General features: G+C 39.8%; 2 protein-coding genes and 2 long non-coding RNA genes across 4 annotated transcripts; all 4 read left to right on the plus strand.

Moving 5' to 3' along the window:
- Positions 1 to 1,030: 1,030 nt before the first annotated feature.
- Positions 1,031 to 3,454, plus strand: zdhhc24 (zDHHC palmitoyltransferase 24). Its single transcript, XM_079557471.1, has 3 exons — positions 1,031 to 1,589; positions 2,099 to 2,376; positions 3,067 to 3,454. Exons 1-3 carry the CDS (start codon positions 1,288 to 1,290, stop codon positions 3,357 to 3,359), a joined length of 873 nt encoding a protein of 290 aa, XP_079413597.1. The 5' UTR covers positions 1,031 to 1,287; the 3' UTR covers positions 3,360 to 3,454.
- Positions 3,455 to 5,081: 1,627 nt separating this feature from the next.
- LOC306963029 lies at positions 5,082 to 5,588 on the plus strand. Its single transcript, XR_013792881.1, has 4 exons — positions 5,082 to 5,161; positions 5,262 to 5,318; positions 5,399 to 5,458; positions 5,524 to 5,588. It is a non-coding gene; the product is annotated as an uncharacterized lncRNA (long non-coding RNA).
- Positions 5,589 to 5,699: 111 nt separating this feature from the next.
- On the plus strand, positions 5,700 to 6,500 carry LOC306963030. Its single transcript, XR_013792882.1, has 4 exons — positions 5,700 to 5,797; positions 5,978 to 6,042; positions 6,103 to 6,219; positions 6,385 to 6,500. It is a non-coding gene; the product is annotated as an uncharacterized lncRNA (long non-coding RNA).
- A 206-nt stretch (positions 6,501 to 6,706) lies between these two features.
- Positions 6,707 to 12,430, plus strand: LOC306963107 (sodium/potassium/calcium exchanger 3-like). The gene is made up of 17 exons (XM_079556563.1): positions 6,707 to 7,209; positions 7,335 to 7,430; positions 8,344 to 8,420; positions 8,510 to 8,584; positions 8,678 to 8,762; positions 9,092 to 9,195; positions 9,356 to 9,430; positions 9,541 to 9,566; positions 9,654 to 9,707; positions 9,784 to 9,920; positions 10,054 to 10,133; positions 10,725 to 10,971; positions 11,051 to 11,217; positions 11,304 to 11,418; positions 11,495 to 11,607; positions 11,740 to 11,805; positions 11,897 to 12,430. The coding sequence occupies exons 1-17, from the start codon at positions 7,083 to 7,085 to the stop codon at positions 12,005 to 12,007; spliced, it is 1,755 nt and encodes a 584-aa protein (XP_079412689.1). The 5' UTR covers positions 6,707 to 7,082; the 3' UTR covers positions 12,008 to 12,430.
- The last annotated feature ends 20 nt before the right edge of the window (positions 12,431 to 12,450 follow it).

Below are 12,450 nucleotides of genomic sequence, written 5' to 3' on the forward strand. Positions count from 1 at the left end.
TTGTAAAAGGACCAAAAATTGGTGCTTTTAGTTAGCTTCAGATATACATGTGTTGTTTATACCCGTAACTTTTTCATGGCAGCAGTGCGGTCCAGCATCTTCCTCAATGTCTTCTGGGCATCCTCAAACTGCTGCTGCAGTTCCCAGTTGTGGAGTTTGGACAAACGCTCCCTCTCTCTCAAGTCAAACAAGTGTTTTTGCAGATGCTCTGCCGTGCTGGAAAACGGCAAAGACCAGTGTTTTTCAAGCTTTTCACATCACCTCTCAAAATATTTGACCCAAGTGTCACTAAGGCCGAGATCAAGATCAAATCATGACTAAAAAGGGTGTGAATTCTAGACTTTCCTCATCTTAAATGCCCTAAGGTATGTGTTTATTTTATGCATTGTAAACCACGACTAAACCAGTATTTAAATGCTTTATTATAGTATGAATGAAAAAATCTAATAAAATGATGAATACTTTGTGAAGCCACTCTAATTAAGTATCAAACTCTGAACAGAGAAGGCAAGTTCCATAAGACAAGTGGCACAAACGGTTCTTACCTCATTTTTTGTATCTTTGTTTGGTGAAAGTAGAATTTATCCAGTTCAATGGACTAGGCCTATTCTCTGACTCCTTACAGCGAATGAAGAGATTACCTCGGATTAACGACAGCAGTTTGGGGGAGGGACTATATTCAATCCACACATGATGTGTCACAAAGGAGTACTGTATATCAATTACAGATGAAAATATTAACCCCCTACCCCCCCTTTACTAGGTGTATGTCATATATGTAGTAGTAATAATACAAGTCATTTATATTTGTACAACACCCTTCATAGAAATTCCAGTACAATTTGCTTCCCAGAGACATAGAAAGTGAATAAATGAGCCGTAAAGACCGTAGTGTTTATCCTGCCTTGAAAATAAGGCACGAGCTGAAGAGTCTCATGGAATTAAAACCGCATTTTTATTTATTTATTTTTATTAAGCGGAACCATCGAACGTCTCTACACCTCGGGGTTATATTTTTGTGTGACACTCGCATGCTTTACATTGTACGAGGGAGTAATTTGATGCCTAGTACGCTGATAAAACGCAACACTGACTTGTTTCCTGAGCATATTATCGTCTGAAACGTTAACTTTATCATCTGAATTAGTTCAACTGCATTTTAATTCGGTAAAATAATCTGAATTCAGCTCATTGCTAATGGTGCGTCTGTCAAATGAGGACTGCTGAGCGCATCGACGTTTGAGAAACAACACCCAAGTGCTTGTAACTCAAAGAAAGAAAGGAGTTATGACAAGTTTGGCCAGTAAAGTGTTCTGCAGGGTCGAGAGAATATGCCGTCACCTCCCAGTAATGCTCAACACTTTCCTGGTATTCTCCATAACTGGGGAGGTGAGCTACTTGGTCTTGGTGGAAGCCCCGCTGGAGGCGAGTTTGAAGAAAACCGTGTGGTCATCCTGGTGGAAGGTTTTTCACTTGCTCGCACAGTACTTCATGCTCGGCAATATCTGCTGGAACGCACTGCTTTTCGTCAAGACAAGCCCCAGTATAAAAGGAGTATTCCTGGAGGAAGGAGTTGGGCAGGGCTGGAGGTAGGGATTGCCTTACTGAATCTATTGATCCTGATAATTTATTCTCTATTGAGCTGTTAGCATTCCACTTCCGGTTCCAATAAAACTACCCCATTCATTCAGCATATTGACATTTGGCGTTTGTTAACTTGCTCCAGGGCTTTGTGAAATTCATCTGGTGGCACAAATCAAATAGTGGACCTTGACCCTTGATTTACTCTTTCATCTTTTTCATGGGAATCCTGGGAACCTATTGCACAATGTTAAAAGCCAGAGCAATAAAGGGAAACCTATGCTGGCACTGGGAGAATATATGCAAAATCAGGACCTTTCACAGGAAAACTAGCCACATTTTTTCATATAATTTTACCTGTGGAGGTTTGTGTAAAGTTGCTGCTTTTGCTCCTCAATATGGTTTCTGATGTGTTAGTCTCTGGAACTTTCAGTACTTTTGACCATGATGTTATATGAATCCCAATCACTATCAGCTTCATTTAAAAAAAACAATATTTTTTCCTTTGCATCTGCAGGTATTGCTACACATGTGAGACTCACACACCTGCACGCTGTTCCCATTGCTATGATTGCAAGGTGTGTGTTCTTCGAAGAGACCACCACTGTGTCTTTTTTGGTCAATGTGTTGGCTTCAGTAACTACCGGTACTTCCTGAGCTGCCTGCTTTTTATGTGGTCAGGACTACTATATGCCACCTTGATGAACGCAGAGGTCTTCATTGTCATACTGAAAGAAGGGGTGACTGTGCATAGTGTCCTGCTTCTCTTAATCCCTTGGATCATGTTAGTTTCAGGTAAGATTCTTCTATGTAGACTTTACAATGATGAACATAACAAAAACACAATAACTCATTCATATTTTGCAAATTTTCTTTTGTAGCAAATAACGTGGGGCTGTTTGCAGTGTTAATTTTGACAACATATATTATTTTAGTTTTAGTCTTAGTCTTTTGACTAAAATGTAATTAAATTTTAGTCGAGATTTAGTCTAAAAAAACTTTTCAATTTTAGTTTAGTTTTAGTCGACTAAAATTGCATGTCAATTTAGTCGACTGAATTCAAGACTAATTTAGTCGACTTTGCATTGATAATATTCATTATAATCATATTTAATCAAGGTCCCCGACTTCATGGAGCTGCTCCACATGAACAAAGCTCAGAGCTGTTCATTTGGCAGAGAATTTACATGATCTGAGGCTCTTTCAGACGGTCAATAGAAGTTTGGATGATTTTAGTCTCTCCTTTTCATTTTTATTTAGTCTTATTTTAGTCGACTAAAATATCTGGACATTTAAGTCATAGTTTTAGTCTCATGAAAAAGTTTTAATTTAGTTTTAGTCCAATTTAAGTCGTCAAAAATATCACTTTGACTAAAATTAAGACTAAATATTTTAGTCGATGAAATTAACACTGGCTGTTCGCTTTTTAAAGCAAACATTGTTATTTCTGTTAAATTCTGTATTTGTTTTTTTTTTCCCTTCCAGGCCAAGTCACTGCAAGAGCCTTTGCTTTTGCTTTCATTGCTGACACATGTGTCGTGGGCTTCCTTTTGGTATCCGCTTTCTTTTTCTTCCACCTTTTCCTGATGACCAGGGGACAAACGACCAGGGAGTGGTACTCTTCACGACGTCCATATAATCTGGGACTAGTTCGTAACCTGCAAAATAATTTAGGTCGTCACTGGTACATTTGCTGGCTCTGCCCACTTATCCCTTCACCTATGCCTGGAGATGGCATACACTTTGAAGTCACAGGGTCACTAGAACCTACCAGATAATTCAATGAATGTATGAAGCACTTTTATTTTTTCTATGGTGGTGTACTGTGGCGTAATTGTTTATCACCTTTGTTCATTTTTACCTTCTTTTTTCATATACTGTTTTATTTGAGAGTAAAACACGGAATTGCATTGTTTACACTTTAATATTATTCCTTGGCTACAGATTAATATATTATTTTGAATTGTGTTGTGTGTGTGTGAGATGTAAATTTACATCTTATGCAGCTTTTATTGGTTCATTCCAATAAATCAAGAAACAACTTGACATTGCAGAAATTGATTCTTTGTTTGATTTTATTATTTTTTCTGGCTACACTTGAATGTATTCAGACTATACGCTTTTGTTTGTGTGTGTGTGTGTGTGTGTGTGTTTGTTTTTGTTTTACAAGTAATGCCAAAGCCAAAGCTATGATGTAACATTTTACATTTGCTACACCTGGCATTAACGGCCAAGCCTGTGATTATCAAATAAAACTGAACAAAATTGTCGGTGTACTTTATCGTTTTTGATACCTTTATTTTTTGTAATTTTGCGGCCTCAGATAATATTGGTCAAAATTATATATATATATTTTGTTATTCATTGTAAATCCAACAGCACGTGAAATCGGTTTCAGCGGTTGTCTGTGACGTCACGCGTTTGTGGCGCAACGTGTTGTCTGTGACGTCACGCGAGGGCATCCCAGTTTACCTGTAGCTGGATAACTGTCAATTTACTCTTTTAAGGTTAGGATGTCGTAGTTAACATTCAGATATACTTTTGCAAACTCGTTTCTGGACGCAAAAAAGGGTGAAGTTTTGTGTTTATCACGGTGTATTTAGGAGGAAATATATTGCGTTATTTTGGCGATGCTTCGTTTGATGACTTTCGTGTTAGTAACATGTTTTACGTTAGCTTTGGCAAACTAGCTCAACCAAATAGCGCCTAGTTCATTTCGCTAGACCTGATTCATACTTAATCAAGTAATGGTGATCAGATTTGCTTGAAGTGATTTGTTGCTCCATGCAGCTAGGAAAGAATGAAATAAGCTTGGCAGAATGGATTTCATAGAGGGAAACATGTAAGTAATAAAATAGATCAGTTTGCCGCATAATAGTAGGTTTGACATGTGTGTATGAATATGTAGGACAGCACAGGAAATGCTTGAGAAAATTGCTCAGCTTGATCATAGCAAAAGTTTACTCAAAGACCAGAACACAGAGATGAGAAGTTGGCTGGATGCGGCTGATGAAGACATTGCCTCTCTTCGATCTGAAAACTCCTCCCTCAGAAAAAAAGTCAAAGAGTGAGTTTTTTTTGTGACGATTCAAAGTGACAAGAGTTTGGGCAGTTTATACTTTTCACCTTGTTTTGTTTGTTTCAGACTTGAGACAGTAATCAGTGATGCTCAGATTGTAGAGTCAGAGCCAGCCAACAGCCAACCAGATTACCTTGATTTGGAAATTAGAAATGAAGTAAAAATGCAAAAATTGGTAGGTTTTCTGTGGTCATGGTGGTACTAGTTTTAAAATGAATATTCAGTACAGTCAATGCTCTCATTTTCCCAGCTAACTGACATAGTAGAAATTCACAGTAATGAAATGTATTTGTTTATAGGAGAAAGAGTCTGTCTGTCTTAAAGAAGAAAATAAAAGGCTCACAGCTGAGGTCTATTATGCAAGTGTATTTTACGTCTGATGCTTATGTCTTTTAACAAGTTGTGCTGTGATCTTTAACCTAGATCGGAAACTTGCAACACCTTCAAGACCAAGATGATGTGAGCCTGAACAAGCTTAAAGTTGCACTTCAAATCCTTGAGGTAATGCACACCTTTAAAAATTAGTTAGTTCCAGTTGAGTTTGCTTTCTTTACCTTTAGCGTATTTAACCTTTGTTTTGTAACAATATGTGTGTCTTCAGTCTGAAATGGAGGTTGCTCAGTTGGGGCTACAACAAAGAGATGAGGTTATTGAGCAGGTCAGAGGCAGACATCACCAAATATGCATAGTTTAATTTGTTAGTAACAAACTGATTTGTTCTATCTTCTGTTGTGACAGAAACATCAGGAGTTAAAACACGCTGAGGAAATGGTGGAAGAATATTCAACCATTATAAAGGTGCATAAACTGTCAAATGGTAACACATGTGAGACACTATTTTTATTTAATTACATTTTATTCAGGATCTCAGATTGAAAAATCAACAGCTAAAGGACACAGTGGAGGCTGGGCAGGATGAAGTATCATTGTAACGTGTGCATTTAAGTCTCTTGTTTAAAAGTGCCAAATGTTAAGTACTATTCATCTAAAAATTTACTTTGTAGTGCAATTGCCATTGACTTTTTGGAGGCAAGGGAAAAGAGCCCCAGCCCTGTTCTGTCATTTGCTGACGAGCTCAGGCTGTTGGATTCCTCCGCTCATAACAACACAAGCCTCCCAGACGTCACACAGTCACATGTAAGAAATCTTTATTCATCCATTTGACTCGGAACAATTCAGGAATGTGGAACCACTGGACTTGAAGCTTTTAACTATTTTTGTGTCTGTCTAATATAGTCAAGCATTTGTAATACACAACCACACATATGTGCTCCATATCTCAATGACGAAATGGTGTTTACATTTTTCTTTTTTAAGGCTGAAGCAGTGTCTGAAAATATCCAAAAGACTCATTGTCCTGTGGATTGTCAGGACACTGGGAGGTAAGCCAATGTTACCTTTGTCATGATTGATGTGAGAAAAACGATACATATCTTTCCTAGCATGGATAAGGAGGCGTCAAGTGGGATATGTGCTAGCACCCTCACACCATGTTCTGTGGGGGGGCTGCGGGCCTTTCCCATTGTAGAGACCAATGCTGAGTCACCAAAACATTGCAAGTAAGAAGAGTGTTCCTTATCATATAGTACGTAGCATTGCCCGTATCATTTAGCGATAAATCTGAATGCATAAAGATGAAAGTGCACCTTCACAGTTATTATAATATTCAGTTCATATCGAATAGACTCCTGGATTCCAATTAATGTTCTCTGTGTTTGTTTAAGGTTCGTTGGCCTCCTGCTGAAAGTCACTGAGAAAGTTGTCCTGTTCCTGGGGGCTCTCTTCCTCTTTTTTGTTTTGGCTGTTATAGCATCAGGAAGTTTTACTAGCGACTCTGAGCTTTTGTCTTACAACACCATCTGGAGTGGTGTGCGTTTTCTTTTAGAGCCCTACTGCACCTTGCACTATGGGGGTATGCCGCCCATCTAACTTAAACCCAGTGTTATAATAAACGCCTTTATCTGTACAGGCCACCACAGTCCATTTTTTTTTTTATCAATGCGTCTGTGCGCCCTACTTGTGAATGAGTGCGGGTAAGCGCTTGCTTTAAGTGCGTCTCTATTGCCCCACCCATGCACAGGCGCTCTCTGGTGGCGGTCGCTGCTCCATGCTCCCAGTGAAATGACTCTCCCAGATGGAAATGTGTGTATAATGAGCGCTCCAGTTTAGAGCTGCGGAGTCGAGCTACAGGAAGATTTTTTAATCCGTGCCAGGCAGTGTTTCATTGAGCGTGTGAATCCTCTGAGGCGCATCTTTTTGTCGATGGCGAGTTATCGGAAAGGATGCTGCGGAGATGCTGATGATGGCACGATGACAGCGCTCGACACCCTCGACGGATCCTAAAGCTGGGGCTTCAACCACAGCGATAAATCGGGATAACAATCCACCCATTTGACTTCGGACACACAAGCAGCGATATGCTATGAGGGGAACGGCTTTGGTTGGGGGAATGGGGGTGCCGAAAACGCCGAAGCGAACTCGTCTTCTTTTTCGATTCTGCGTCTGCGGGATCGCTCTTCTGACAGCCGCCTTATCCGTGGACGTTACAGGTGTCTATTGCAATCGCTCTCGGTTTATTTGATGAGAATGAATGGCTATATTGAAGCATTTAAGCAAACGTTGGCGCTGGTTTGCCATGTGAAACTCTTTCCTTGTGCGTTATTTTTGATTTTAGGGTTTTCCGAAAATGGAAATCTCATCTGGACCAAAAGAGAGCTTCACGAAGAGAGTGATGCCGGTAACACGACTCTGAGTGGCTTATCTAAGTCTGGTAAGAAATGCTTCCATGCCTTTTGTGCAGACACTGTAAGGTTGTGATCAGAACGGCTCCTTCACATGCTCCATCATCTGTTTGAGAGTGTGACCAACCTCCTCCTGTTGTCAGATACTTGAAAAGAGTTCAAGTCCACAAAAAAAGTTTACTCCATGTAAATGTATGATTGTCTCTTTTTTTTTTTTCTTCCACATTTGATTTTTGTTTCGACTTCAGTTTTGTAATATGAAAAATGCAGAGCCCTGGCTATCTGTGTCCAAACAGAATCATGTGGCACAGTCATCAGATCTCTCACTCTCCCCCACACAACTCAGCTGGTTCAATCCGTCTTCTTTCAACTGCGCACAAGAGTATGAGGCCAATATTATTTTTCACATTCAAGTTTAAATGCTTTTATTTGTTGTGTATATCAGGCTAATCAAATCATGTGTACACATCACTTTAGCTCTGTTATGGTATGAGGCAAGACACAGGTCGTGATCTTCATTAAAGAGCTTAAAGGGACACTGCGTAACATTTTGGATTATACTGTTGCCAGCAATACAAAACAATCAAAGAACGGATTTGGATGAGGACCTAACCTCTTTAAATCTCATATTTGGCTGCGTTCGGTCGACATCTCCATGGAGACCCACTCCCAGTAAAGTTATTCAGGTCTGAGGAAAAGCAAGTCGCTCATAGCAAAGACACATGTTCATTTGTTCATATTTTAAACTTATATTTCAGCAATAAAAATGTCTGTAATAAGAACATGTGAGTAGCATTCTGTCATGCTACTCACATGCATTTGCTTCGCATACAGGAACAGGACATTTTTTCTTGATTAAAACTGAATTAATATTTTTGATCAAGTTTAAGCATTCAACCTAACTATTCTCTGTCTCTGTCTCTGTCTCTCTGTCAATCCTAGCAATTTCTGAATTTCCAGAAGACATTTTTACATTGGAGCAGCGGCGGCATGGGGCTGTCATACTACACCTTCTCTGTGTAAGTTCTATTTTCCTGTTTATTCCTCTGTTGTTTATTATTTATCACCTCGGTATCTGAACAAATCATTACAATACTGTTTCCTGCAGGCTATCTATATGTTTCATGCTCTGGCCATTTTGTGTGATATTTACTTTGTGCCATCTCTGGAGAAAATATCAGAGGTAAGAAGTTCACAGTCAGTATGATAAAAGAAAAGGAGGCATTTTTTTCCAGCCTGACGTCGGTTGCCCATCATCAAATGATCTTTTCCGCAGAATCTTAATCTTAGTGAAGATGTTGCCGGGGCGACCTTCATGGCAGCTGGGAGCTCTGCCCCTGAGCTCTTTACTTCTTTGATTGGTCAGTACTATCTACTCCAATCACATACTCAACCAAATGCATTAGCACAGTGACTGCTCAATCAGTAAAAGACTGGTCTTTGATGCCTGTAATGACTTTACATTAGTTTTATGTCTGAAAAAGTAGACTCTTCATTCAAACAAGTACATTAACACAGTGTTTTCAACTTCTGTATCTACCTTCTGAGAGTATTTATCTGATGTGTGCTAAAAACAGGAGATCAGTGATGAGACACTTTTGTATAGTCTCAGCAATACCTACATTTGTATGATTATTTTATTAATTTATTTTTTGAGAATTTGTATGATTATTATGTGGTTGCCTTACAGGAGTTTTTATCACAAAAGGAGATGTTGGTGTGGGAACAATTGTGGGATCTGCCGTTTTTAATGTCCTGGTTATTATTGGTATCTGTGGCATTTTCTCTGGTCAGGTAATTTCTTTCTTTTTAATTGCCTTGTTTTTTTTTTCTATTTAGCGACATTTTGTCATCATTAGACAATCAATCTGCTGCTGCCCACATACAGTAGAGCACATTTTTGTCTTACTCTGAAGCAAAATGCACTTTCTACTTTTGTGTCTCCACCCTGTAGCCTATTTCTCTAAGCTGGTGGCCTCTATTTCGAGATTCTATCTTCTACATTTTATCCATAATTGTGCTAATTTTGGTAAGAGGTCATGCACATTATATCATCCTCATGTTGCATTTGACTGTTAGTGCTATGAGATAAACAAACATCTGCATGCAATTTTTATACATATTTGGCTGTCTTTGCAGGTGATCTATGATGAAAAGGTTATGTGGTAGGGATTGAGTTTAGAATTTTTAATTATTGTTATTTCTAAATAACCACAGTTGTCAAAATAAATATTTTTACATTGATTTCACAGGTGGGAAACTCTTATTCTGATTTCTATGTATGGAATGTACATAGTCATCATGAGGTGAGCCTTTTTACATTCATGTTTTCGGTGTTACATGGTCATTTTAAGGCACAAGCATGTCATGTCTTTGCGGTAGGTTCAACAGGTTTCTGTGTAACTTTGTTGAGAGACACTGCAGTTTGGAAAACCAGCCTTGTCTCAGCAGCATGAGACGGACAACAGCCGTCGGGAATATTGGAGACTGTGACAATGACACGGTACCACTAAAGCCAGGTAAACATGTCACTTTAACTCTACTGTTTGACATGAAATTGATTTTACTGTAAGTCTGTATACAAGTGCTTGCATTTAAATGATTGTGTCATTCAAAGCTTTATTCACAATATCGTTTGTTTTTTTACTGCAGACAGTGTGGTGGGCTGCCAGGACACAGGAGTGGTGGATGAGGTCCTGAACCTGCACCCTCAGCAGCTCTCTTTTTCAGAGGCAAGCCTTCGTCTTCTCATCACCCCGCATTTCCCCCCTTTCACCCGCCTGCGCATGGCAGGACGCATGGTCATCAGCCAGGTACACTGCACGTGCTTTCAACCCTAACAATACTGCACAGCCCATCTTCAGGTGTCTTAGTTAGTTTGGTGGGTAAGTTTCCCTTGCCGTTGAATGCCTTAACACAGTCCTGTTATTCTTAAGCATTTGATAATCGAAAAAAAACAAAAACTGTCAGTAAGCCATAGGTCTGAAACAACAGGCACAGACAGGTCATATTCGGCCGTCAACCAAACTGTTATGGCTATAAACCAGATAGCTAACCCAGATAGTTTGGCACCTCGGTGTTTGTCTTTGCATGCATGTGCTCTGCCATTTTATTCTATTTGAAATAACCCTGCACATTCTTTTTTCGTTTTGTTCTATGACCCTAATTCATGCTGTCTAAATGCCCTCAAGTGAGTGTGAGGGCATGCTTGACTGCTTTTCCCACTCCTGCAGCCCTTTACACACTTCATTGTGTGAGACCCTGGAAGCAGCCATCACTGCAGTTGTTTCATTCGGTCATGTGTGTTGCCCCACTTCCTACAGCGGCAGAGGCTGATTCGGGCTCGAGCGGGACATGAAGGAGGTTGTGGATTGGGTGAAGGAGTCAGTGGTCAGTGGGGCCAAGAGAATGGGACAGTGAGTGAGGGAGGTAGACAAACACTGGATAGTGAGAGAGGAAAAGAAGTAAGTGGAGAGCCACAAGAGACAGCTCAATTTAAAGAGGAAGATGAAGAGGAGCAGGAGGAAGAAGAGGAGCAGCATTTGGCTTTAAATCCCTTCTTTTTTCCAGGTAAGCAAACACAGGTTTGTTTGGTTGTCCAAATGATCACATGCAAATATGATTTCTATCCCCTAACTTGAAATCTCAGATGGTTGGTGTGAGCGTCTGAAGTGGGTGGTGTCCTGGCCAGTGAGCTTGCTGCTGTACTTCACAGTGCCAAACTGCAACAAGTCCCGCTGGGAGCGCTGGTACCTGCTCACATTTCTGTCCTCAACTCTGTGGATAGCCCTCTTTTCCTACCTCATGGTCTGGATGGTATGAATCCCTCACACTGCTATACATCACTATAAATGCATAAACAATGACCTTATTTTCACATTGCCATTATTGTCCTTGATCAGGTGACCATTATCAGCTTTACACTGGGGATCCCAGAAGTCCTTATGGGTATCACCTTTTTGGCAGCTGGCACTAGTGTCCCTGACTGCATGGCGAGCTTAATAGTTGCAAGACAAGGTGAGTTTTACACATGAAAATATTTATGAAAATATTGGTTTTGGGGCATTTAAGTACACATTGATGACCTGTGTAGGTATGGGGGACATGGCTGTCTCCAACTCCATCGGCAGTAACATCTTTGATGTGTTGCTGGGACTGGGCTTCCCTTGGGCACTGAGAACTCTCATAGTCAGCTATGGATCAGTGGTAAGTTAGCAACCCACAAGACGAGGCCTGTATAATCAGTTATACTTCCCACTGAAGTGAAGAGTAAGATCCAGAACAAAGGGCAGCATTTTAAAGATGTGATTCCTAAATAACAGATGACCTTTTGTTCAGGTGAAAATAAACAGCAAAGGCCTGGTTTACTCAGTGATCCTGCTGTTGGCCTCTGTCACACTAACTGTGAGTACACATGATCAGCTCACGAGAACTCCCCTTCACATGTGAATGACTAGTTGCTTGTAAAGACATAACTTATTGTTGTGTGTTGTAGGTCCTGTGTGTTCATTTAAACCGATGGAGGCTGGACCGCAAACTTGGTCTCTGTCTAATAATGCTTTATGTCATCTTCCTCCTTTGCTCTATTGGTTTTGAAAGACTGTAGAGCAGTGGTTACCAACCTGTTTTTCTTGAAACCCTCCATATGCTCATGCTGGAGACAGGCCGTGCCCTTCAGTCCCAAACTATGGCCCCCAGTATTAGCATTAATTTTAGCCAAATGAAAAGTCGTGTGTATGTTCTGCACCTCCTTGGATATTTTAGTGTATAGATGATTTTTATTCTAAATCTTGTGACCTAAAGTTACTGTTTTTTCTACATATTGTACGCATGTGCTACTTGGATTTTGTGAAAATCTACCTAAATGCACTTATTGTGTTTAGTATTGCATATGTTGTATATCTGCAGTTTTTTTCTGCACAAATTTGTAAACTTTATAGCGAAGACACATTAAAACATACTTGTTTTATCTGCAGATACAAAGATTTCTTGAATCAAATGTCTAATAACGTGTCCTTCATTGATAATTGGTTTAAAACATTGTCATTG

The sequence above is a fragment of the Gobius niger genome (assembly GCF_951799975.1).
Source record: "Gobius niger genome assembly, chromosome: 5".
NCBI classification, from domain to species: domain Eukaryota; kingdom Metazoa; phylum Chordata; class Actinopteri; order Gobiiformes; family Gobiidae; genus Gobius; species Gobius niger.